The 25,484-nt window shown below is 58.1% G+C and overlaps 3 protein-coding genes across 10 annotated transcripts in view; 1 reads left to right on the plus strand and 2 right to left on the minus strand.

Moving 5' to 3' along the window:
• Positions 1–3,450: 3,450 nt before the first annotated feature.
• On the minus strand, positions 3,451–13,600 carry DAXX (death domain associated protein). The gene is made up of 7 exons (XM_082213695.1): positions 13,375–13,600; positions 10,368–11,172; positions 9,543–9,778; positions 8,126–8,294; positions 6,603–7,059; positions 4,194–4,392; positions 3,451–3,632 (listed from the first exon to the last, which is right to left on the minus strand). Exons 1-7 carry the CDS (start codon positions 13,576–13,578, stop codon positions 3,573–3,575), a joined length of 2,130 nt encoding a protein of 709 aa, XP_082069821.1. The 5' UTR covers positions 13,579–13,600; the 3' UTR covers positions 3,451–3,572.
• Positions 13,601–16,216: 2,616 nt separating this feature from the next.
• CUTA (cutA divalent cation tolerance homolog) overlaps positions 16,217–25,484 on the plus strand; it is a 94,073-nt gene continuing 84,805 nt past the window's right edge. Inside the window, exon 1 of the mRNA XM_082211460.1 lies at positions 16,217–16,221. The gene's annotated coding sequence lies outside the window, so the exon portion shown is untranslated. The remainder of the gene's footprint in view (positions 16,222–25,484) is intronic.
• The window catches only part of SYNGAP1 (synaptic Ras GTPase activating protein 1), a 69,068-nt gene continuing 64,835 nt past the window's right edge, over positions 21,252–25,484 (minus strand). For 5 of the 8 annotated variants that reach the window (XM_082211215.1, XM_082211214.1, XM_082211216.1 and 2 more), the window contains 2 exons: positions 24,929–25,011; positions 21,252–23,095 (listed from right to left, as the gene is read on the minus strand). In XM_082211215.1, the coding sequence (XP_082067341.1) occupies positions 22,940–23,095; positions 24,929–25,011 (239 nt within the window). In that variant the 3' untranslated portion in view covers positions 21,252–22,939. The remainder of the gene's footprint in view (positions 23,096–24,928; positions 25,012–25,484) is intronic. The other 3 variants (XM_082211220.1, XM_082211217.1, XR_014216526.1) reach the window with 2 other exon arrangements.

Below are 25,484 nucleotides of genomic sequence, written 5' to 3' on the forward strand. Positions count from 1 at the left end.
TGAAAGACCTACATTGGCTCCCAGTACGTTTCCGAGCACAATTCAAAGTGTTGGTGCTGACCTTTAAAGCCCTAAACGGCCTCAGTCCTGTATACCTGAAGGAGCGTCTCCACCCCCATCGTTCAGCCCGGACACTGAGATCCAGCGCCGAGGGCCTTCTGGCGGGTCCCTCATTGCGAGAAGTGAGGCTACAGGGAACCAGGCAGAGGGCCTTCTCAGTAGTGGCGCCCGCCCTGTGGAATGCCCTCCCATCAGATGTCAAAGAGATAAATAATTACCTGACATTCAAAAGACATCTTAAGGGACGTTTTTAATACGTAACGCTGTATTGTTTTTAACACTGATTGGAAGCCGCCCAGAGTGGCTGGGGAAACTCAGCCAGATGGGTGGGGTATAAATAATAAATTATTATTATTATGGATTACCGCAATGCGCTCTCCGTGGGGCTTCCCTTGCAGTCAGTGGCGGATGCTGCAGCACGATTGCTGACAGGAGGGAGGCCTGGCCAGGACGGCACACTTGTGCCCAGAGGCTTGCCCTGCTCACCAACGTGCTGCTGGGCAGAGTTCAAAATGTTACTATCAGCACAGAAAGCCCTGAGCAGCTGGGGACCAGTTCACCTGAGAGACTGCCTGCCCCCCCTGCCCCCCCTCCAAGTCACCTGTTTGTCCGGCGGAACAGGCCCCTCTGCAGGAGCCGCAGAAGACACCTGGCTTGAGAGCAGTACATGTGAAAAGGATCTAGGAGTCTTGGTTGACCACAAACTTGACATGAGCCAACAGTGTGACGCGGCAGCTAAAAAAGCCAATGCAATTCTGGGCTGCATCAATAGGAGTATAGCATCTAGATCAAGGGAAGTAATAGTGCCACTGTATTCTGCTCTGGTCAGACCACACCTGGAGTACTGTGTCCAGTTCTGGGCACCACAATTCAAGAAGGACACTGACAAACTGGAACGTGTCCAGAGGAGGGCAACCAAAATGGTCCAAGGCCTGGAAACGATGCGTTATGAGGAACGGCTAAGGGAGCTGGGCATGTTTAGCCTGGAGAAGAGGAGGTTAAGGGGTGATATGATAGCCGTGTTCAAATATATAAAAGGATGTCACATAGAGGAGGGAGAAAGGTTGTTTTCTGCTGCTCCAGAGAAGCGGACACGGAGCAATGGATCCAAACTACAAGAAAGAAGATTCCACCTAAACATTAGGAAGAACTTCCTGACAGTAAGAGCTGTTTGACAGTGGAATTTGCTGCCAAGGAGTGTGGTGGAGTCTCCTCCTTTGGAGGTCTTTAAGCAGAGGCTTGACAACCATATGTCAGGAGTGCTCTGATGGTGCTTCCTGCTTGGCAGGGGGTTGGACTCGATGGCCCTTGGGGTCTCTTCCAACTCCAGGATTCTAGGATTCTAAGACCCACTTGCTGCCTTTGTAAGAGCACAATCCTTTCATGCCCAGGCTGCGGCTTGGACCCCCCCACGGGAGGGCTGCACATTCCTGCCTCGCAGCGGGTGGGGCTGGATGACCCCCGGGGTCCCTTCCAACTTTGGGGGCCCTTTGGGACTCCCTGCCTCTGGAGACCTGGCAGGTGCCTGCCCAGAGCATTCTGGCTCAGCCGTGCTGTGAGATCGGCCCCTGTCCTGGGATCTGAACTTTGGCACCGCCGCCGCCCCCCCCCCCAGCTGAGCCCCCCCCCTGCCCTGCCCCCTTTGGGAGAGAGGGCAGCCCCCCCCCCGAGCAGCGGGCGGGCAGGTAGACTGCGCCTGCAGCTGGAGGCCCCCCCCCGCCGCCGCCCTCTGCACGTGCTCAGGAGCCGCCCCGCCCCGCCCCGCCCGCTCCTCCTCCTCCTCCTCCTCCTCCGCTCACCCTCCGCGCTCTCCGCCGCGGCCTCTTCCTCCGGCTCGGCTTCGCGGCGCAGCGCCCGCCCGCCCGCCTCCCGCGTCGCCTTTAAGGCGCGCGCATTGGACGCCCGACGCAAAGCGCGCTCGCGGCGGCGGCGGCGGAGGGGAGGCGGGCCGGCGCATGCGCGCCACCGGCGGAGGCCAGGCGCAGGGCGGAGCCGCATTTGCATACGGCTCGCCGGCGAGGCGCCTCGAAGACCCGGCGCCGGAGCCGAGGCGGGATCGGGGGCTCCGCTGCCCATAGGCTGGGACGGAGCAGGCAGGAGATCGATGGACGGAAAGGGCCGAGGGATGTTGTGGGGGTCTCAATCACGAGTTCAGGGAGGCGGCTCTGTTGGTCTGACGTAGTCGAAATAAATAGAAATATTTTTTTAAAAAAATTCTGGTTCCTGAAGAAGTGTGCATGCACACAAACACTTGTACCCAGAAGAAACTTAGTTGGTCTCTCTAAGGGGCTACAGGACAATTGTTTAAAAAAAATATTGATTTTTTAAAAGGATCTTTCCGAGGAATTTTAAAGGAAATTTGAAAACAGTTTTTAAAAAATCTAAAAATTAAAAAAAATCTTTGGATTTATTTTGAGTTTATGCAGTTGATACTCCTAAGAAACGGAAGCTGGATCCGGGCAAGAAGAAGGGGTCGTGTGTCCTGCCTGCCCTGGGAGGATCTACTTTCTGAGGGTCTGGCTGGACTAGGCGGCCCTTGGGGACACCAACGCCCCAATTCCGTCCTGTGCTTGGCACCCAAAGCCCCAAGAGCATCTCCCGCCCCATCAACCACCTCTGGGCCCCGCAATGAGCAGGGGGTCTCGGCCGAAGGACTGCCCCCTAGGGACCCCACAGCAGGGCCTTCTTGGGGGTGGCTCCCCAGAAGGGTCTGGAAGGCGCTCCCTGCCCAGGCTCCTCTGCCTCCCCTTGCTAGTGACCTCAGGTCTCCAGACTGTGGGTTCGAGAGCCATGTGGGCTGAAGGATTCCTTCAGGGGAAACCCGGAACACCCCGTGTCTTTTCCCAGTATTGTAAAACTGTATGTCTCCCGTTCCTCTGAGTCCCTGGAGTAGAGCAGGATTATAAGCTGCCTTTCGTCACCAAAGTAAGGGGCTAAACCCACTCCCCACTCCCACTTGGGGGGGGGGGAGAGAAATAATAACAACATTTTATATGTGTGTGTGTATAAAATAAAATAAAAATAAGTTTTCTAATTTAGGCCACCCATCTGACACGAGTTGTCCTGGCCACTCTAGGCTGCTCCCAACAAAATATAAAAGCACAAAAAACCCTCAATGGAAAGCACAGAAACAGGGAACAAACCTCCCCGCCCCATGTGCTCCCCCCAAACCACCCCTGTCTCCCTTTAACAGAACTCACACTCACAGCAGCCTACAGAAAAATATTTGCCTATTTTTAATTCCCCCGCTTTTTCTTTTTTTTGCAAAATGAGCTCCCAAACGGACAGAACATCAATACACCCCCCACCCCCCCCAGAAGAATACAAACACGGCAGTCCCGCCCTTCGTCCCCCTGCCCCCCCATGTATCACGCAGAAGCCCCACCCCCACCCCTGAGAGTCCATGAAGGCAGAGTCACCATCTTCCAGCAAGCCAAGATTTTTTAGGGGGGGCTTCCAGCTGTCCTTCTGCTCCCCACCCCCCAAAGTCTGTGCCAGATTGTGGCGAGGGGCTAATCCGAGTCTGACAGGACGATGATCTCCTCCGGGTCGCACTGGGTCGCCACGCTGGCCTGCGGGGGTGGGGGGAGAGGGGGGTCAGAAGAGGAGGAAACCGGTGCCCTGCACCCCCCTCCCTCCCCAGAGCAGCACCCAAAGGCCCCCGGCTGCCCCACCCGGCTGCACCCCCTCCCTCCCTGAGGCAGACCAGCTGAGAGGCGGGGGGCAAAGTTTAGGAAAACTCTTCTGGCGTGAAGAGAGAAGTTTTTCTTCCTCTCACGTCGCGGCTGGAACTCACGGGCATCCAAAGAAGCTCAACACGGGGAGATTTGAGGCGGGCAAAAGAAGGTCCTCCTCAGTTGACGTGTGGAACTCCCTGCCACAAGAGGCAGGCACAGCCAACCAGCTGGGTGAATTGAAAAGGAGACACCTAGGCGTATTTGGCCACTAAGAGGAGGGGAGGCTGGAGCGGCCACCTGCCCAATCCAGGAGGCTCTGCTCAGGCGCTGACTCCCAGGGGAAGAAGCAGGAGCTCCCCCAGGGCTGGTGCTGGGAGAGGAAGGAAGAGGCAATGTGGGGCTCCCCATCGGGGCTCTTGGGCCTGGGGCAAATCCACCCCCCCCCCCATTTAGTACCTTCCAGATGGCTGCAAGGAGGCGGCCCCGATTCTGCGGCTGGGGGCTGCCCTGGGAGCTGCTGACCAGCCCCAGGCCTGGGGAGTCGGCGCAGGTGGAGTCGGCCACGGGGGCCGGGCTGAGGCGCCCCTCTCCGTCCTTGTCTTGCTCCTCCTCCTCCTCCTCCTCCTCCGAGCCAGTGCTGGGCACCTCAATGCAGCTGCCAGAGAAGAAACAGACATTGAGGGGGCGCTTGCACAGCCTGAGCGTTTCTCAGAGTTGGAGAAGGGACCCCGAGGGGTCACCCAGCCCATTTCGCCTGCCCTGAAGGAATCGCCCCTCAAGCACCTCTGACCGTTTCCAAGCGGAGGTTGGGAGCCCCCCCTGACAGGGACCCTTGAGGGGGTTGGGCTAGATGACCCTCAGGGTCCCTCCAAGTCCACCCTTCTCTGATTCCATGACCAGTGAGGGGGGTCAGGTGGGATTGCCAGGAGGAATTATGAAATATGGAGCAAGCCATTGTGTCCGCGATGAACGCATTGCGTTGACTGGGTCTGATTCCTTGACAGTCGTTTCTGATGGAATCCCCCAGGCCTCTCCCCCTCCGCCATTTGCTTTCTCTACGCCCGACAGGCACACAGGCCACTGGCTTCACCAGGCATCCTCCGCACATAAAGATAGCAGGCTACTTTCATGTAGTTTAATCTTTAGAGAGATCTTAAAGGCCAGGAAGAGAGTTCACAAGGAGCTGGTAAATACTGCCGTCCTGTCTCTCCTGTTTATGACCTCCGGGGTTTTGCTGAATGCATTCCTCCTTTTATTCCTATTTTATTTACTCTGGACTACGATGCATGCCCAAGTAGGAAATACCGTATTTTTCGCTCTATAACACGCACTCGACCATAACACACACATAGTTTTTAGAGGAGGAAAATCCGTAGGCATGCCACCCATAGGCATTCCCTCCCTAACACGCACAGACATTTCCCCTTACTTTTTAGGAGGAAAAAAGTGAGTGTTATGGTGCAAAAAATATGGTAGTTTCTTTGTAGTTTGAACTTTAACTTTGTTCTCACGTGGGTTTTTTTGAAATGCTCAGAGGAAATCTGATTGGTTCTTACGAACACTGTGTAAAAAGTTCTTTTGTGAATAAAACGACCTGGGCCAAGGGGTGGACAGAGGAGAATTATTGTTATTGGCACCTCCTCCCAGAATCTTGCCAGTCAAGCCTTGTGTGTATTTTAATAATCAGAGTCCAATCCTCCCTTGCTTTGGGAAGGCCACAGCCAGCTCTCAGGGACTCCACGACGTCCCTGGGGAAGGGGTCTGGGCCTGGACATCTCAGGGCCTGGGCTACTCCCGATCTGGCCACCCCAAGAAGCAGCAGCCCCCACGGGAGACCCACAAATGGTGTCTGGCCAGGACAACGCTGAGAGTCAGCAGGAAACTTACTCTGCTTTTGGGCAAAACTTTGGGAAATGCCATTTGGGATTTGATCTGGACTTGTCCAAAGAACGCCTGGCTCATCCCAACCTCTGCTTAAAAACCGCCAAGGAGGGAGAGTCCAGCTCCCTCTGGACTAGGCCAAAAGATCACACCAAGAGTCAGAGCACATTTCAAAGCAGAAATCAGTATCTGGTTTCCCCCGACAGCAGACTAGCGGCCGGTTGCCTTTGCACCTGCCAGGAAAGTAAGGCCGTAATAATAACAACAACAATAGTAATAAAACGCGGCTCCTGTCCAGGTTTGTTAATTGTCTTACTTTGAATGTTGTGAGGATCCTATTCCCTTTTAAAAGGTGGTTTTTGGCAGGGGGGGATTTGCTATGTTGTTTTTATTTTATGTATTTTGTGGTTCAATATTTTGATTTTATTCTGTGAAACGCCCTGAAACCTCAGGGTATAGGACAGTGTATAATAAAATAACAACAACAACAATAATAATAATAAATCTTCTGGTGGGACAGCAAGGAAGAAGCCTCTCTGGCCAGGCAATCCTGCACTCTGAGAGCAGTTGCAGAAAAGACCCAGAGGCGGAATTTTTAAAAATGTGCAGATGAAACATCTCTGCAATTTACTGTGTTTGCCGGACATATTGAAGAAAGAAAAGGCAAAAACCGGGCCTTGGGCGCCAATGGGTCAGCGACTGGTATTGTGCTTTTGGTCATTATGTTCTGCGTTTGCCTTTTATCTTGTCCAGCGCCCTGTGCTCTTTGGACGAAGGAAAGTAGATAAGTTAGCCTTTCTTAAAAGAGGCTCTCCCTCTGAGGGCTCAGCAACCAGGCAGGTTCGGGGCAGGACCTATAGATTCCTTCTGGGCCAGCCTGGAACCCTCAGCCCCCTTGCAATCACAGAACTGCACTTGGAAGGGACAGCCAAGGGCCCATGGAGTCTCCTCTCCCCCTTACCCCCTCCCTGCCCCTCCGCTCACCTGTTGGACTCCCGCCTGCTCCGCTTGCTGGGGGGCTGCCCGTTCACCCCACGCAGGGGCCCCCCGTTGTCCTGAGCTTGGCTGCGCTTGGCCGGGGGCCTCTGGGGATGGGGCGGCTTCTGGCGCGACCGGAAGACGGGCGAGGCCCCCCTGCCCCCCTGGGTCTGGTGCGGGGGGGAGGGGGTGGGGGGCGGCGTCTCGCCCGCCTCCAGCGTCAGGGCCTCCTCAATCTCCAGGAGGAACTGCTGGGAGGGTGAGGTGCCCACGGCAGGAGGGGGGTCTGCAGGGGCCTGCCCCACGCGCTGTCCACGTTCCTCTCCTTGGCGCCCCTCCGGGCTGTGCTCTTCCTCGTCCTCTTCCTCCGGCTCTTCCTCCTCCGAGGAGGACGGCACCAGCTCAGGGGCCTCCAAGTCCATGTGCTGGTCGGCTTCCACTTCCTGGACGCGGGGGTCATCATCTGGGAGGGACAGCAGGGCCATGTTGTTTTATCATTTGGCCAATTATTTTTATTGATTTACCAAATTACTACAAATCAAACCAAATTCATTCAATTTAATACCAGAAAACAGCCTTGGCCCAGTATACCTGAAGGAGCATTTCCACCCTCATCGTCCAGGCCGGACACTGAGGTCCAGCGCCGAGGGCCTTCTGGTGGTTCCCTCCCTGCAAGAAGCCAAGTTACAGGGAACCAGGCAGAGGGCTTTCTCGGTGGTGGCCCCTGCCTTGTGGAACACCCTCCCAGCAGATGTCAAGGAAATAAACAACCACCTGACTTTTAGAAGACATCTGAAGGCAGCCCTGATCACACGACATGCATTCAGCTGCCCCTTCACCATCCCACAAACAGCCACCCTCCGGCCGCCGCCTCGTTGTCGTCCTCTGCCTCGGCCGGGTTCCACGGGGCGCAGAGCCCATGCAGCTGGCCTGGGCGGCAGAGGCAGCCTCCCCTTCCTCCTCCTGCTCGGCTCTTGGCCATACGCGGCCGCCTCAGCAGGAAGGAGGGAGGTGTCACCCAGAGATGTCCACGGCTTCAGAATGGCTGCAGGAGCTTCCTGCTGCCAATCCAAAGCCGTGCCAGCGTCGCAGAAGTCAGTCCCTGCGCGCCATGCCGGCTTAGCGCGGGAACTGACTGGGTGGGCGGCAGGGTCCGCAGGCTGGATTTACGAGCCCGGTGGGCCGCATCTGGCCCCCGGGCTGTAGTTTGCCGCCCCCTGATCTAATCCACAAGAGCACGCGTAGCTCGATTCCGGACTCTGCGCTCCTTTGTTTTTTCTCTTTCTGCTTGTGTGTGAAATGGCAGGACCCCCAGCACAAAAGGCCCCTCTGGGTGGGCCCCCAGGGTCATGAAACTCAGCCAAAGCATCCGCACAGCCGAGAGAGCCTGAGACTCTTAGGGTGGCGGGTTCGAGTCCTGTGACAGACGGCCTCCCAGCCTCTGCTTAGAAACCACCCCCTTCCAAAGGAGGGACAGACTCCTTCAGAAAGTGGGGGGGGGGGTCCCTTCTGATGCCACCCCAGCCTACCTGGAGCAGCCCCTTCCTCCTCCTCCTCCTCCTCCTCTTCCTCCTCCAGGCTCTTCTGCAGCTCGGCTTCTATGTCCGACTCTGACGAAGACTCTTCCTCCTCCTCTTCTTCCTCGTCCTCCTCTTCCTCCTCCGCCCCTGCACTGGCCACGCTCCGGCCGGGGCTGCCCTAGGGAAGAGAGACAACGAGGGTCACCCTCTGATCCTGACAATGCCAGGGATGGACAAAGCGCTGCGCCCCATCAAGATCCCAGAACGGGGCCCAGAGCAAGCCGCCCCAGAGAGACCCTTCCCCTCTAAGGAGGGGGGTCTCAAAGCAGCAGCAGCAGCAGCAGCAGCTGCCCAGGCCCCCGCCTGCAGGAAGAAAGAGCCCCTCCCAGCCCACCCCTGGATCCACCCTCACAGGAGGGACCCCAGGGGCCATCTAGTCTACCCCCTTGCAATGCACAAAAAATGCATTTATTCATTTACTACGTTAAGCATGCATGGGCATAAAGAAAATATCAGAGCCGTCGGGGATCTACGTGTGATGCCTGATCATCAAGAAGAGCTACCTGCCAGTGGCCTGAATTAATTAATTTTATAATGAATGATTTTAGAGTGTTGTTTATGCTATACTTTTATACTGTTTTATTGTTGTTAGCCGCCCTGAGCCCGGCTTCGGCTGGGGAGGGCGGGATATAAATAAAAATTATTATTATTATTATTACTGGCAGCAATATTAAGAGAGAAAGATAATTAACTTTTTGTAGCAGAATGGAGGCCCTTTTTTAATGTCTGGAAAAGCACTGCAAACAAATGAAATCACAGGCAGGATTTGAGGTAGGGCTAGTGGAAGAAAAACGATAAAGGAACTGTACTAGAGAGGTTGGTAATAGATGAGAAATTGAAATATAATGCAGTAGAAAAGAGTTTGAACAAAAAGACTAGGTGCTGGGAAGTCAATACGCAAAACAATCTCTCTATATAATCTGAAGTTAGCTTGTAAAAATTTGAAAACTCAACGAACATTACATGGGGGGGGGGAGTGTTACAGTCACAAATCTATTGCAGGAAACTGGTATCCTTAATTAAGATGCCTGCTGAATCTCCAGGGACAGGGAGTTCCACAGGGCTGGGCCATCAACACTTTATTATTACAATTATAATTATTCTTTGTTGATTGACATAAAAGGCTCTGCTTCCGAGTGTTGTCTGGCTGACTTAGGGAATGGCCAGTGATGCTCTTGCAGGCGGGCCCAGATGGGCTGGAAGGGTTCAGGCGCCGGCCTTTGTGAATCGACGCTGAGGACCTTGAACCCAGCCCAGCGAGAGAGAGGGGGTCCTTTCAAAGGAGGCAGGTGAGGAAAGGCCCCCGCCCAGAAAGAGCCCCCTCTGCTGCGAGGGGCTCCATCTTTTCCGCGCCAAGCCCCCTCACCTCCTGGGGAGAGGCTGGCTCCCCCTGCTGGCGCCCGGGGGCATCGCTGGGCCCGGGCCCGTCTCTGCCAGCGCTGCCGCCCCGCGATTCCCTCCGGCGCCGCTGCCCCTCGTCCTCACTCCGGTCCTGCAGCTGCGCAAACCGGGAGGTGACTTCCTCCAGGCGCTGCAGGGCCTTCTCTCGGTTCTGGCGCAGGCGCCGGGCCAGCTCAGGGTCCGACAAGGCCGGGTCCGAATCTGCAGGGGAAGAGATGGGCCGGGCGTTGCAGCGGGTTGGGACGGATGACCCCCGGGTCCTGCAAAGCTCCACAATGCCAAGAAACCCCCCCCCCGAGCCCCTGCCGGGCCTGGAGCTTTGTAAGAGTCGGACAATCTGAAATACGCTCAGGTGCCCCAATGGGTCCGTTCGCCCGGCTTTTAAGCAGAAAGGCGATGGGATGGCCGTGGGCAGGAGTCCCACAATCCCCCCTCAAAATGGCCTCCTCTGAGGGAACCGCCAAGATCTCCCGCCCCTTGTTTCGTTTGTGCATTCGATGGCCGTTTCCCTCAGAATGGCTTCCTCCAAGGGAAATTTCCAACAATTCCCACTATTTCCATGGTGTGTGCATGTTTCTGAACTTTGAAACATATTTAAAGCCCTACGGGAATGATGGCCAACTCCCCCCCCCCCCGGAGGGGAATTTCCATTTCCCCGCTATTTTTATTATGTGTGCCTTTGTCTGAACTGAGGCACCTGTGTGTGTTCTAACAGGCCGGGGAACATGGCGACCGGCCTGTTGTGCCCCCTGCGCCCCCCCGCCTCCCGCCAGTGCCCCCGGGCGCTCACTGGGCCGGTACTGGTCGGTGAGGTGGCTGCCGAAGTTGTAGACGAGGTCCAGGTGGCGGCGCTCCTGGAGGTGGTTGCCCACCTCGCGGAAGGCCTCGGCCGCCATGCTCTCCATCTGGCGCTTGGGCAGGCCCAGGCTGTGGCGGGTGCTGGCCTTCTGGACGGCCTTGAGGATGTCGGCGTAGTCGGGAAAGGCCTCGGGGCGGTTGATGAGGCGCTCGATGCGCCGGTTGACCTCCGGGTAGCGGGTGCCGCGGTAGGGGATGCGCTGCTCGATGACGCGCCCCGTCAGGCTGCTGCAGTCCTTCAGCTGGCAGAGGCGCTGGAAGATGCGCACCATGCGCCGCTTCAGCCGGCTCTCCTGCAGGTACGTCGAGTCCTCGCTGTCCAGCTCCTCCAGGTCCAGCTCCCGCTCCTGCAGCTTCCGGATCTCCACCTCGTGGAGCCGCAGCAGGTCCTCCAGGTAGCGGATCTGCCGCTTGGAGCCCTCGCCCGGAGCCTTGGCCGCAGGGCCCGGAGCGTTCACGGGGCCGGCAGGGGCGGCGCTGGGCCCGGGGGCCTCCGGCTCTGGAGCCGGCAGGGGCAGCTTCTTCTTCTGGCTGTGGGCCCGGAAGACGGTGCAGAGCTCGTTGATGTAGACGTAGACCTTGGTGCTGCGCGCCTGCACCCGCGCCAGGCAGCGGCCCAGGACGTTGCGGAACTCCACCGAGGAGAGGAAGGCGGGCGCTGCCTTCTGGTGCCGCCCCATCAGGTAGGGGAGCACCTCCGGGTGGTCGGCCGTGTGCAAGGAGCAGAAGGCCACAAACTGCGGAGAAAGGAGGGGAGAGGGTCAGGGGCGCAGGGAGCCCACCCACCCTCCGACCGAAGCCTGCACCCACGGAGGGGCCCCCTGGAACTGGCCAAGAGAGGGGCCACTTGGAAAGGCAATCCTCTCCTGCGCCTGGGGCTTTCTGGTAGCAGAAAAGGCAGCACAATGGAGGAAGCAGGGAGAGAAAACGTTTCTTCTCTCTCTCTCTCAACACTCGAACCCGACCTCCAAGGAAGCCGGATGTCGGGAGATTCGGGGCAGATCAAAGAAAGGACTTTATCTGCGCAGCACACTGTTCAACTGTGGAACTCCCTCCCACAGGAGGCAGGCAAGGCCACCCGTACTCCCTCCTACAAAGCTGCCTGAGTTTTGTGATCTTCAGGCGAGGTCTCAGGCACGTTGGAAGAGAAGGAAACCAAGCGCATTGCGGACGGGGCCTGCCAGGGAGCGGCAGCCTTTTGACAGGCCCTGCACAGAGGAGCCTGCAACGCCCCTGGAAGACTTCCAGCGTGGCTTTGAGAGAAGGCGGAGGCACTGCACAACGGAGGAGGCCTTGTCCGTGGCGCATCCACCCTCTGCCAGCCAACGGCCAGCCAAAGGTCGCGCCCAACCTGAACACAAGACACCGGGGGGGGGGGCAGCTTCCAAGTCACAGAATGGTCATCTAGTCCAGCCCCCGGCAATGCAGTGATCTCAGCTGGAGCATCCAGGACAGGCGGCTGCCCAACCCCTGCTTAGAAACCTCCAAGGAAGGAGAGTCAGCTACCCCCAGAACATGCTTGGCAGAGGAGGCACCCGGTTTCATTTCCCCTGCTGGCCACCTGACCCGGAAAGCTGTCTGTGGACCAACGGCGGCTCCCTTGGCCTGAAAGTGAGATGAACGCTGCACCCCAGAGTCGCTTTGGACTGAACTTCACCGTCCTGGGGGCCTTTACCTTTTTACCTATATGCTGACTGGCTCCCTTTCACACTCTGCTTAATTGCAGACTTTGGGATGCTGGGCTCTAGGCCAGGGTCAGCAAACTTTTTCAGCAGGGGGCCAGTCCACTGTCCCTCAGACCTTGTGGGGGGCCGGACTATATGTTGCCATGATTATGACCCGCATTTTTGGCAAAAACTCTTATTTGAACCAACCCCAATGTTACCCAAATGTGATTTGCGGGGGGAGGGGTTTCCCCTCACACACCCACACTGCTTCCTTTGCATTTTATGCATTGACAGTTGTTGTTTCTCTCATAAGGCAGGGTGGGGGGCTGAGGTAAGCGCGCCATTCTTGGATCCTTGTCCCTCTTCCCCACCCTGGAAGAAAAGATTGCAGCGCGCACGCACGATGGACAAAAAAGGGGCTTGTTTCAAGCAGCCGCCCACCTCACTTTTGACCCCCAAGCCTGGACGAGTCACAAAAAACATCGCGTGCACGCTATGCCGGCTGCCTGGATCTCGAAGGCAACTGGGCCTGATCCGGCCCACAAACCCTGGTTTGCCAACTCATGCTCTAGGCCCAGAGAGGGGAGAAGCTTTGGAGAGCTGCCCGCTGAGGCCTTGCCACAGTGTTAAAAGCTCATATACAGAATATTAGCAAATCCCCAAATGCCACCTTAAACCCAGATTACAGTCGCCACAGCAAAACATCTAGGCACCTTTTGGCAACAAAATTTGTGAATAATAACAACAACGCGTTTCTAAATGTCTGGGCAGGTTCACCTGCACAGAAATTTTTTGAGCAGGAGCTGAAAAGTGCCCAGCAAACACACCACTCCCGACATCAACAGACGGGGAATTCCAGAGCCGACGCTACTATAAGACCAGTTTCTGACAAATGCAGAAGAGGCGTTCTGTGACAACTGCAACATGGCTAGCAAGGACCACCCTAAGGATGCCGGAGGCTGGGTGGGTGCCCTGCTGCCCACGATGGAATGCCAACCTGCAGACACACATCCCCTGCGGCTTCAGCCCAGGCAGACCAGCCCCCCAACTCCTGACGGAAGAGGAAAGGCCACCCCCCCCATCCCACCGCCCAGGGCATGGCCCCCTCTCCACCAAAAAGCAGTTCTGAGTTCCTAAGCCCAGCCGAGAAAAGACTAGGATCAGGAAGCCCAGCCAGAGAGAAGATTCCCCCCTGCTCCATCCCCAGGCGGAGAAGAGGGTCTCGGGGTCCCCCCGCCCCCCCTTTGGACTGCGCCGGTCTCCAGGACTCACCTCCGCAAAGAGCCGCTCGTTCTCGGCCTTGAGGCTGGCCGGGTCCTTCCCGGGGGCGGGGGCTTTCTGCCCTGCTCGGCCGGCGGCGGGGGCCTGGGAGGGAGGCTGCTGGGCCGCCAGGGGGGCTTCCCTGCTGGAGGGCTGCGGGGCGGGGGGCTCCTCGTCTTCATCCAGGATGATGATGCTGCCGCTGGGGGAGGCCATGGCGGCGCCGGCAGGTGGGGGGTCAGCGGCAGGAGGGGCCCAGGCGGAGGGGCGGGCAGAGCACCCTCGGGCGTCACCTGCGGGGGGGAGCAGAGAGGAAGTCATTCGCCTGCCAGAAATACCACCCTAGGCTGTTCTTTTGGGGGGTCTCCCCTCCCCCCCCCACGGCCAAGGGGGCCCCAGACCCCCCTTCCAACAACTGCGGGGAGCAAAGGGGAAGTCATTCACCTGCTAGAAATACCACCCTAGGCCGTTCTTTTGGGGGTCTCCCCTCCCCCCCCCAGGCGCCAAGGGGGCCCCAGACCCCCCTTCCAACAACTGCGGGGAGCAAAGGGGAAGTCATTCGCCTGCCAGAAATACCACCCTAGGCCGTTCTTTTTTGGGGGTCTCCCCTCCCCCCCCCACGGCCAAGGGGGCCCCAGACCCCCCTTCCAACAACTGCGGGGAGCAAAGGGGAAGTCATTCACCTGCTAGAAATACCACCCTAGGCTGTTCTTTTTGGGGGGTCTCCCCTCCCCCCCCCACGGCCAAGGGGGCCCCAGACCCCCCTCCCCCTCCCAACAACAGGAGGACCCTCCTCCCTCCTCCCCGCCCACCTGGCCCAAGAACCAAGGCCAGAGAGCAGGCCCGGCCCCGAGGGCCCCCCTCTCTCGCCGCCCCCCCCCCCGGCTTCGCTTTCGGTTCCCTTGCCTCCTCCGCGGCCAGCCCCGAAGAAATGCCTCCCTTCCTCCCGGCCCACTGCGCAGGACCGGAAGTTCCCGCCTTTCCCGCCATCTTGCCGTACGGCGAGGAGCCGGCTTTCCCGCGCTCCCTCTCCGGCGCCGGGCGGCCCTGCTGCGGCCCAGCGTCGGGCGCTTCGCCCTTGTCCCCGCGGGGCCCCCCGGCCCCCGGCCCCTCGCCTTCCCGCCCCGCACGGGAGGCCTCGCCGGGGCCTCGGGGCGCCGCCATCTTGCCGTACGGAGTCCCTCTTCCGGCCACGTGACCGCCGTCGCCCGCCCGCGATTTGAATCCGAGGGAGCCGTTGGGCTCGGCAGGCCCCGCCCCGCCCCGCCCCGCCTTGCCTTAGGGGGAGAGGCCCCCCGCGGCCCCGAGGAGCGCGCCGCGTCGCCGGAGGCGGGAAGGAAGGCCCGGCCGGCCAGTTCCCTCCATGCCGCGGGAACGAGTTCCTCGGCTCTGAGGCGCTCGCGCATGCGCCCCGCGCCCTACTCGGCCGCGGTCGCCCTCCTTCCTTCGGCGCCGCTTCTGGGCCTCTGCGCATGCTCTGTGTTCTTCCCGCTTCGTGGAGGCCGCCATCCTGTTGTACGGAAGCGGAGGGGGCCGGGCAGGGCTGCCAGCTTGGCGGAGACGCGGCGTCCGAGTTTCCCGGGGAGCCAGAGGGCCAGGCGCCTCTCCCCGGAGGCCTGGATTAGGGAAGTCTTTCAGGGCGGGTGTTTGAATGTCTTCTTACTCTTTTCTTGGAAGCCGCCCAGAGTGGCTGCTTAAGTCGTATTTTATTACTATTATCATCATCATCATCATCATCTCTGTCCGTCGACCGCCTGGCACAGAACACTCTGGCCCAAGGAGAAAGAGCAGCCTCTCGACAGGCAGAAGTTCAACAGGGGGAGACACAGGAGAAGGTTCCCCTGGCGAGTTTCTGTTGGTCGGGAAGCCGCCGCTCTGCCCTTGGGAGAAGGGACCTTTGGGTGCCCCCCTGATGCTCATACGTTGAACCTAAACCCTAAGCAGCCTTGGCCCAGGATCCCTGAAGGAGCATTTCCACCTCCATTGTTCAGCCCGGACACTGAGGTCCAGCGCCGAGGGCCTTCTCAGTGGTGGCGCCCGCCCTGTGGAACGCCTTCCCATCAGACATCAAGGAAATAAACAACTACCTGACTTTTAGAAAATACCTGATGTTTTATCGTGTTTTTAATGTTTTATTGGGAGCCGCCCAGAGTGCAGGGTATAAATAGTTATTGTTGCCTAAGGGCACCAGGAGACCCTGCAGCAGCAGCTGGATCGGGCCAGAGGGGCAGGCCTGCAGACAGGATCTGAGCCCAAGAGCAAGCCTCCCCTGCTGCCGTTTCCAGCCATTGTGGCTGCTCGCTCCTCCGTGAACTTCAAAGCTGGGCTGTCTCCTTTGGGAGGGAGTTCCATAGATGAACCAATAAGTCCTTTCTTATTAGATTTTGAATCTTGCATTGTTCAGCTTCATGGGGTGTCTTACGTTACAGGAGAGATAGAAACTTTTCTCTATCCATTTTCTTCATCCATTATATTTACCATGCCATTATGTCATTTGCCTTTTTACTAAACTGTGTTAGAAATATGTGTATAATGTTATTGTTATAAAAACAGAGACGGCTCTGGTTGCCCTAACAGATGATCTCCGTAGACAACTGGATCGAGGCGGGTCAGGGCTGCTGATCCTTTTAGATTTGTCAGCAGCCTTTGACATGGTTGATCATGATCTTCTGGACCACCGCCTCGCAGATGTGGGAATACAGGGCATAGCCCGTAAATGGCTGTGCTCTTTTATCTCTGGTCGGGGACAGAGGGTGGCACTAGGGAGGGAAATGTCGTCGCACCATTCCTTGGTGTGTGGAGTGCCGCAGGGCGCAATCTTCTCCCCAATGCTTTTTAACATCTTTATGTGCCCCCTTGCCCAGATTATCCGGAGCTTTGGGCTGGGCTGTCACCAATATGCTGATGACACTCAGCTCTATCTGCTGATGGATGGCCACATCGACTCGGCCCCGAACACACTGACCAGATGCTTGGAAGCTGTGGCTGGATGGTTTCGTGGGAGCCGATTGAAACTAAATCCTTCGAAGACAGAGGTCTTATGGCTGGGTCGGGATGGCATGGGGATGAGGGACCAACTCCCTTCTCTTGCGGGGGCCCAATTAGTGCCATTGCCTTCCGTTAAGAGTTTGGGTGTAATCCTTGACTCCTCCCTTTCCATGGTTAGTTACAGCAACGGCCAGGGCAACATTTTTCCACCTTCGCCGCATCAAGCAGTTAGTCCCTTACCTTTCCCGCCCTGACCTTGTCACAGTGATCCATGCAATGGTCACCTCCAGGCTTGACCACAAACTTGACATGAGCCAACAGTGTGACGCGGCAGCTAAAAAAGCCAATGCAATTCTGGGCTGCATGAATAGGAGTATAGCATCTAGATCAAGGGAAGTAATAGTGCCACTGTATTCTGCTCTGGTCAGACCTCACCTGGAGTACTGTGTCCAGTTCTGGGCACCACAATTCAAGAAGGACACTGACAAACTGGAACGTGTCTGACCAGAGCAGAATACAGTGGCACTATTACCTCCCTTGATCTAGATGCTATACTCCTATTGATGCAGCCCAGAACTGCATTGGCTTTTTTAGCTGCCGCGTCACACTGTTGGCTCATGTCAAGTTTGTGGTCCACCAAGACTCCTAGATCCTTTTCACATGTACTGCTCTCAAGCCAGGTGTCCCCCATCTTGTATTTGTGCCTCTCATTTTTTTTTGCCCAAGTGCAATACTTTACATTTCTCCCTATTAAAATTCATCTTGTTTGTTTTGGCCCAGTTCTCTAATCTGTCAAGGTCGTTTTGAAGTGTGAGCCTGTCCTCTGGGGTGTTAGCCACCCCTCCCAGTTTGGTGTCATCTGCAAATTTGATCAGAATATCATATATAGAAGTATATAGAAGACGTATATAGAAGTAGTTAAAGCTGAAATTACTGCCTATGCTTAGGAGTCAGAATGGTAACAAGCCCAAACCTGCTGAAAAGGAATGATTTGAGGATGACACCTTAATAAGGTAACAGGAGTTTCTAAGCAGAAAACAATTCCAAACATGGTGTGCCCAATTGGAAGGCCAGGTAGTGTGTCTGTGAGCTGCTTACGCATTGCTTTAGCCAATAATATTGCAAAAATGATATGGGCGCAAGGATTGCATGTATTTACCTGATAGAGGAGTAGCATATAAAAGCCTGAGGGCATGTACTGTGGTCAGACCATGATTGTGGCAACAGCCTTGTGGTTGACCATTCAGCGCTGTCTTAATGATGAAGAAATCTCTCTTCAGCCTACCCTGTGTACCCGACTCCTCTTTCCTTAGAGGTTTTTGGCTGTCTGCTCCAAGGAAGGAACCCTCCGAATTTCCCTAATGACTGAAAAGACCCAAACACTGCAAATGAGCAGGTGTGTGTGCGCCCCAAGGGCACATGGAATCCGGAGTCCTTGAAGTACCTACTTGGTGCTGCTTTAAAAACATCGGGGCTGGTGATCGCCACTGCATCTTGTGGCAGCAAATCCCACAGTGGCCTGAAATCTCCCGCCTTTCAGCTTTGCTGGGTGCCCTCCTGCCAGGGCTCAGAAAATCTCGCTGGCCCAAAGTGCTGCAGCCAGATTGCTGACCAGGACCGGTTAGAGGGAGCACATGGGTCTTGCTAGAACAGCTCTGGGCGCAACCCAAAGGGCTGGCTTTCATCTAGAAAGCCCAACGTGTCTGAAGGATCCAATTGCCTCCTGTGGAAGCTGCCCAGGCTCTGAGATCTCCAGGAGAGGCCCTTGCTTGGAAGTGCTACGCCCCCAGACAGGCCCCTGGTCACCAGGCCCACAGGATGGGGGAGGAATCTGGGGTTGCTGTTTCTCTGCTGCCCCCACCCCACGGCAGACAGATCAGTGTTTTGCAGTATCTCCTCCCTGGCCTGAAAGCGAGATGAGTGGCGCAACCCCATCGTTGCCTCTGACTGGGTCCTTGACCTTTTCATCTTCTCCCTGCCAGGGGTTGTGCTGGACTCAAGAACCGACTGGATGAGAACCAAGCAAGGGAAGCTCCATCCAGACAAGACGGAGGTCCCGAGGGCAGGCAGCTGGGACACGGCCTGCTCTTGATGGGGTCCCTGGGGAGGAGTGGGGACATAGCATAGGGTCCTCCTGGATCCTTGGCTGGCCTTTGAGGCTCCCTTGGACTCTGCCTTCCCCATCCAAGGCCCTTCTTGGTGTGTCTCCTCCGCGAGAGATCAAGGGGGTGGCAAGACAAGAGCAGGTCCTTTTCTGCGGTGGCTCCCCATTTGCAGGTGCCTTCACAAGACACCTTTGGGCCCCAGGTGGAAACGTCCCTCTTCAAGCAGGCCTTGGGTTGATTACACAAGCTGTGGTCTTTTAAAGTGTGTGTGAGAGAGGGAGCTCTTGTTGTTATGGTATGCGTTTGTGTGTTTTGTCCTTTGAAGGTGGTCTGGGAGGAAGAGGTTCTGGGGAAAGGGCTGGCAGTGTCAAGGAACCTTTTCTATTCCCTGCCCCACCACTGATTCCCCCCCCCAAGTGCTGTTTCAGCAGAGCTAGAGGCGGACCCTGGCCTGTTTGTGAGGCCAGTCTGGGTCCTTTGTCTCCTGACCGGACCTGCTGTAAGGCTGCTCTTGCGCCCGAGAGCTGCCCCAGACTGGGGAACAGTCTCCTCAGGGAGGGGGACTCTCCTTCCATGGAGGCTTTCAAGCAGAGGCTGGGAGGCTTGAGCTGAGATTCCTGCATTGCAGGGGTTGGACTGGATGACCCTCAGGATCCCTTCCAATTCAACAATTCTATGATTCTGTGATCCACAGTCTGAGCTAGCAAGCACAGAAGCACCCAAGACCCTGCCCTTGAGAACCCCCCCTCATTCCAGCCCCCCTCCCAGGCTCCCTCTGTTCTGGCCCCCCAAGCAAAGCACAGTGGAGAGCTTTGCATCCACCTTCCCTCCTGCTCTCAGCTGCTGCTTTTATATCTATATATATCTGATGCTTTTGTCTTGCTGGCCATTTTTAGAATTGCACTCTTTCATGCTTGCAAGTTGCCTCAAGGTCACTTGCTGCAAATAAATAAAAGGTGAGGCCTGCAGAATAGGTGCCACTCGGTATCTCTGGCGTTATCAGCAATCCCTGCCGCTCGCCCACTTGCCCCCTGCATGGCATGGCTGACAGAACCAGACCCACGGCACTTCCCCCCCTCCCTCCCACCCTCCGGGGGGCTGACCTCTTAGCCTTGGCTGGCCCTTCCAGCAGCAGTGGGGGTCACCCAAACAACCCCCATCCCCATAGGGTCTGAGCTCTGGGGCAGGCTGTCTTTGATGGAAGAGGGCGAAAACCCACCTTGCAGCTGCTCCTCTCCTAATAATAATAATTTATTATTTATACCCCGCCCATTTGGCTGGGTTTCCCCAGCCACTCTGGGCGGCTCCCAACTGAATTTCAAAAAACACAATACAGCATTAAACATTAAAAACTTCCCTCAACAGGGCTGCCTTCAGGTGTCTTCTAAAAGTCAGGTAGTTGTTTATTTCCTTGACATCTGGTGGGAGGTTGTTCCACAGGGCGGGGGCCACCACCAAGAAGGCCCTCTGCCTGGTTCCCTGGAACCTCGCTTCTCACAGGGAGGGAACCGCCAGAAGGCTCTGGAGCTGGACCTCAGTGGACTGAGGTCATGGGCTGCAGAAGGTGGGGGAAAGCTCCAGAGCCTCCTGGGGGCAGCAGAGGAAGGAAGCCCCCCCTCTCCCTCCCACGGGATAGGGGTGCTTTCGGTTGGCAGCGTAGTGGCAGGTTCCGAAGTACAGTGTCCCTTCCCAGCCACCCCCTTCCAAGGTAATGCAACCTTCTAAGAAGATACAATCATCATAGAACCGTAGAGTTGGAAGGGGCTCCAGGGGTCATCTAGTCCAACCCCCTGCAATGCACAAATTGCAGCGCAGTCGCCCAACATCGGCTCTAAAACCCCCTTCCCAGGTCCCCCGTCAAACAGCTCTTATGATTACACAGTGACAACGATCAGGAGTGTACTGCAAGGATCAGCGGCACATCTCCACAGGTTGCCTTTGGGCCGGATCAGACCCTTTCTCTGCAAATGGTCAGCTGGGTGACAATTTCTGTTGGAGGCTGCAGTCACATCTAACTAGCAAACTGAGGGCTAGTGAGTGCACGAGGGGTTAAGACTCCGGTGACTTAGTGAAGCTTCTTTCTTCTTTCTCTTCTGCCGCGTGAAGCTGACCAGGGACTGTGTCTCCTAAGTTCTTGCTGCTGCATGGAATAATGCATGAATCTGACCTTTGGACTTTGTAAGTAAAGCATTCCAAGGGACTAAGAGTGGGGCCTCTTCACTGCAAGAGGGCTGGAAACAAAGCCCTGCCTATTTGAAAGGCAGAACAGTCTCTTATTCCTGCGCTTCGCTGTGCTGCGTAATTCTGCGATTCTCAACTGCTGGGGGCTCCCTCTTGCCGGAGAGAGCGCTGAGTCCCGTGCCTCAGATCTCAGGATCCAGCAAATTCTTTTATGAACTAACCTGACACGGGTCATATACCTTTCTTTTTCGGGTGCGTCCCCCCCCCCAATAGTATTATGCCCGACAGATCTTGCTCCACCTTCCCTTGAGAGTGAGGCCCTTGCACACTCACGCTCCCAAATACTTTGCTCTGGCCACCCACAACTCTGGAACCCTTCCTGGGGGGGGGCAGAGGACAGTTGGGGGGCTTCTGGCTGAAGTTCTCTCTCTCAGCCCGACCTGGACACGGGCAGAAGCTGCCCCCCCCAGCAGCCAGAAATTTGCCAAGTGCCCACTGCAAGGCCCTCCACTCTCATGACTCCAGGAGTGGGGAAGCCCCTGAGGCTGGGGCACATGCCCCACAGAAGCCCCCCCCCATCCCACCCCTCCCCCTGCCTTTACGGCTGATGTGGCATAAAAGACCAATTGCTTTTTATTAAACATTTTCGTCTGTTTTCACCACACACTCCAGAAAAAAATGAGAAAAAAATAAATTTGACATAAAATAAACTTGAGAGCTTGAGAGAGAAAGAGAGAAGATGCCTGGGGAGGCCGGAGTGACCTGAACCCCCCCCTTCCAAAGGGAGGAAATATGTACACAGGCTCTGAGTTCGAGAGAGGGGGGGAAGGAGGCAGAGAGAGAGAGAAAGAGAGAGAAGGAGCAGCTCTTCATATGTACAGTACAAATCCCGCGGTAATTACACCAGGGGGGGGTCAAGTCCGTGGGGAGCAGGCAGCGGGGACTTCACATATGTACAATCTCTTTATATTATAATAATAATAATTCATCATCATAATAATACGTATAAATATCTACGGTGTCCGCCTGAGCCACCGTCATTGTCCAGGGGGGGGGGAGAGAAAGAAAGAGGGGGGGAGGGAAGGAGAGTCCTTACAAAATAAATATGGGGGTCAAAGAGGGGAGGCGGGAATGGTCAGGGGCTCAAAGCGGGGCTGGGGGAGAGGGGCTGGGGCGATGCGCAGCGGGGAGGGGGGGAGAAAACAGCCACGACAACCACGAACTCTTGTGCCGAACACTTCTCACCCTGCAGCAGCTCAGCTCAGGAACCAAAAGCACAACGGGCAGGCGGGCGACGGACAGGGGGGCCAGCAGAGCAGCAGCACCACGCCAAGTGGGGGGTGGCCCCCGCCCCTTTGCTTCTCTCCGGGGGGGGGCAGGGGGTCCCCACCCATCTCGAGGGCCCCGCTTTGGGCTGGCTGGGCAGGTCAAAAATGGCTTCTTTGAGAGACAGAGAGAGAGAGTTGGTCAGGCCCCCTCCCCCGGTCGGAAATGGGGGGTGGGAGCCTGGAGGGGGGGAAGGAAAGAAGAAAAGAGTCAACCCCCCATGCCCTGCCCTGCGCTGCCCCCCACAACACAGGGGAAAAGAGAGAGGGAGAGAGAGAAAGAATCCAGAATATCCAGAAAGCAAGAGGGGGGTTCACTGTACAGAGCAGGCAAAGCCCTTTGTCAGAGGATGGAGAGCGCAGAATGGGGGGAGAGGGAGGCACAGCCTTGCCTGGGGGGGCTGGGCAGTGCGGAGCTTTGGGGCCTGGGGGGGTCCTCCCCTTCCCACCCAGCCTTCCCTTCCCTCCCCTCTGGAGAAGAGAATGAGCAGGTGGGGGCGCGGGGGGCAACCCCACCCGTCATGGCAGCTGGCTGAGGCAAGTGCGCGTGGCAAGGGAATCGGGACCAGCCTCCCCCCTGCGGGCGAACTTCCTGCCCCCCAGGCCAGGGAAGGGGGCCCAAGAGGGAACAGCACCCTCCCCCCCCCTTGCTGGGGCTGCTGCCTTGGGGAGGAAGGTCAATGCTGCCATGGGGGGAGCAAGGGGATGCCACTCCTGAGAAATACCTGGGGGGAGGGAGGGAGGGGGGACCCCCCACTCTGTTTGGGGGCAGAGCAGGGGAAGGCGGTGCTCTGTGGGCAGGGGTGGGGGTCAGAGAGGGTGTGATGGGGGTTAAGATTGTCGTCTGTGTCCTGCTATAAAACACCCTGAAAATGCTCCCGCCCCCTCCCTGCACCCGGAGGCAGGCGGGCCGGACCCCCGCCCCGCCCCACCCACCCCACGCCGGCTCGGGGAGGTGGGGGGAGGCAGGGGCGGCCGCTAGTGCTCAGACACGGTGTTGCGAAACTCTCCATTTTCCGTGATCTGGAGTCGCGGGGGCGGAGGCGGTTGCCCGGAGTGGATCCCGTTCCAGGGCTGCCCCATAGCGGCGCTCAGACGCGGGTTTGCTGCACCCACGGCGGAAAGCTGCCTCTCCTGTAACAGAGGGGGGCAAGAGGGGGCACTTATTTATTAACGTTGGGGGGTGCTGGCTCTTGCAAGGCAGCCCCCGCCTTCCCGCTTGGGCCCCTCTGCGGCACCACCCCAGAGGCCAATAGGAGCGGCCTCCCCCCAGCAGCCCGAGGGGGTCCAAGGGCCTTCCTCCCCCCACTCGGGGGCCGCTTTGGGACTCCAGCTGTGGGCCCCACGGGGCTGGCTGGGACACCCTGCGGCTCTCCCAAGCCTTGGCCTGGCAGCCGGGTCAGCCCATGGCAGATCTGTGGGGCCAGCCAGGCGTCCCCACAAGGAAGGCAGGACTGCAACCCCCCCGTGCCCCCCAGCAAGAGCCGAGTGCCTGAGGCTGGGCTGTGTACTTGACTCGGCCCCTTCTTTCAGCTCCCCATAGCAACCCCCGCTGGGTGGAGACGCCCTTTCCTGGCCCTGCCCTGAGCCCCCCCCGTTTGGGTCTCAGGAATCAGGGGGGGCTCCCCCTCTCTCCCTGCTTTCCCAGAGGCCTCCATCCTGCCCCCTTCCTCCTACGGGGAACGGCTCACCCCCCAGCCCAGCCTCTCCCAGGGTGCTTCCAGAGACCAGGCCTTCCTGAGGATGGTGGGTGCAGGCCACTCGGCTGCAGCAGGCCTCCCCCCCCTCTGATGCCCCCCTTCCCTCATGGCTGTGGGGGGGGTGCAACTGTCCTCCCTGCTCCAGGGCTCCCTCCCCCCAAGAGGGGCAAAAGGGAGGCCGCTGTGGGGCACCCCGTGGCAAGCGGAGGGGAGCAGGACAGGCCTTTGGGAAGCACCCAGGAATCCAGATCCCACAATTCCTTTCCCATCTTCCAGGCCAGACCCTTGTGCAGGATGCGTGCCCCCACCCCCGTTGAACCACCTGCAAGGGGGGAGGAAGCTGGGCAGGACTGACCCCTGATGATGCAGAGCCCGGGGAGGAATGAGGCCGTTCTCCCCCTCCCTGGTGACCCCATCCTGGGGCTCCCTCTCTGAGGGGTGAAGTGCCCCCCACGTGGCCTCTGGCATCCTCGCCCCCACTGAACCCTGGGGGAGGGCAGCAGTCGGGCACCGAGTTCCCCAGGGACAGCACCTCCACGCACCCAGCCCCACATGCCGCCACTCCCGCCCCCTGGCTGGCACTAACCTCTTGGGCCAGCTGTCCACCACCACTCGCCCGGCCCCCCCGTGCCCGGGAGCGTCCGGCCCCCTCCTTGCCAGACCGGTGGAGGGGGGTCCTCCCACACTCTCCCCCCCCATGCACACAGGACCCTGCCCGCCCCCCCCAGGCCCATGCACAAAGCCCTCCCGCCCGGGAACAGACAGTGCTGGGTGTCCAAGTGGAATGCGGTGCGGACAGACACAAGACAAACGGGGGCGGGGCAGCAGTGCGGGAGGCGGGGGGCCTGGGGTCAGGCTGGGGCGGGCAGCATGGGTTGGGGGGCTGTGGTGCTTCCGGCCTCCCTGGGGGGAGGAGGGGGAGGTGGGTGTCCGTGTCCCAGAGGCTGCTCCTGCTGCAAGTGGACAGAACCGCCCCTCCCTCCGACTGATGTTCAGGGGGGAGGGCCCCACCCCTCCTCCTCCCCCCATGGGCAGCAGGTACCCCCTGCCAAGCTTTTGACTTGAGGACCTCCTTTCCCCCCAGAATGAGGCTGTCCTCCTACAGGTGGGCACCCAGTGGGGTCCCCCCAGAGGGTCCCCCCCACACCTATAGGGACATAAAGGAGGATCAGGAAGAGGAAAGGCAGAGGGGAGGAAAGGAGGGCAGAGAGAGGGTCTACTCCTTACGGGGGGCGGGAGAGGGGCAAGGGGCGTGTACGGGACCCACCTGGTCGGCTACTGAGTGGCAGGTGTGCCCCCGATCCCTCCATGTGAGAAAAGCTGAGTCATACAGAGTTACCTGGTGAACAGCTAGGATGAAACGGAGAAAACACAGTGATTGGGTCAGGGACCCCCCAGCAGCTGTGGGGCAGGGTGGGGAGGGGGAGGGCCTGGGCAGGGCAAGGCAAGGAGAAGGGGCAGGTGGGCATCTCCCACAGCCCCCCGTCCATCTCTTTCCAATGCCAGGAGGCGGACGAGGGGCTGGAGGGGGAAGGGCTCCTGTGTGCTGGGGGGACGACCCCGTGTGCCCCCCAGCCAGGCCAAACATCGGGCTGTAAGAAGAGCCTTCTGGATGGTTCCCCAGGTCGCCAGCCCCACAGGAGATGGGCTTCAGAGGGCAGAGACTCTGGCCCTGGGCCCCGCCTGGCTCTTCGGGCACCTGTCATGCGGACAGGAAGCCCCCTGCTGCTCTGGGGAGGGTCTCACTTTCCATCGCAGGCACTCCAACCACCCCCAGGGCCCCCCCAGAACTGAACACAGAGCCTCCGGCTGGAGGAACTCCT

The sequence above is a fragment of the Podarcis vaucheri genome (assembly GCF_965113315.1).
Source record: "Podarcis vaucheri genome assembly, chromosome: 2".
Classification (NCBI taxonomy): Eukaryota; Metazoa; Chordata; class Lepidosauria; order Squamata; family Lacertidae; genus Podarcis; species Podarcis vaucheri.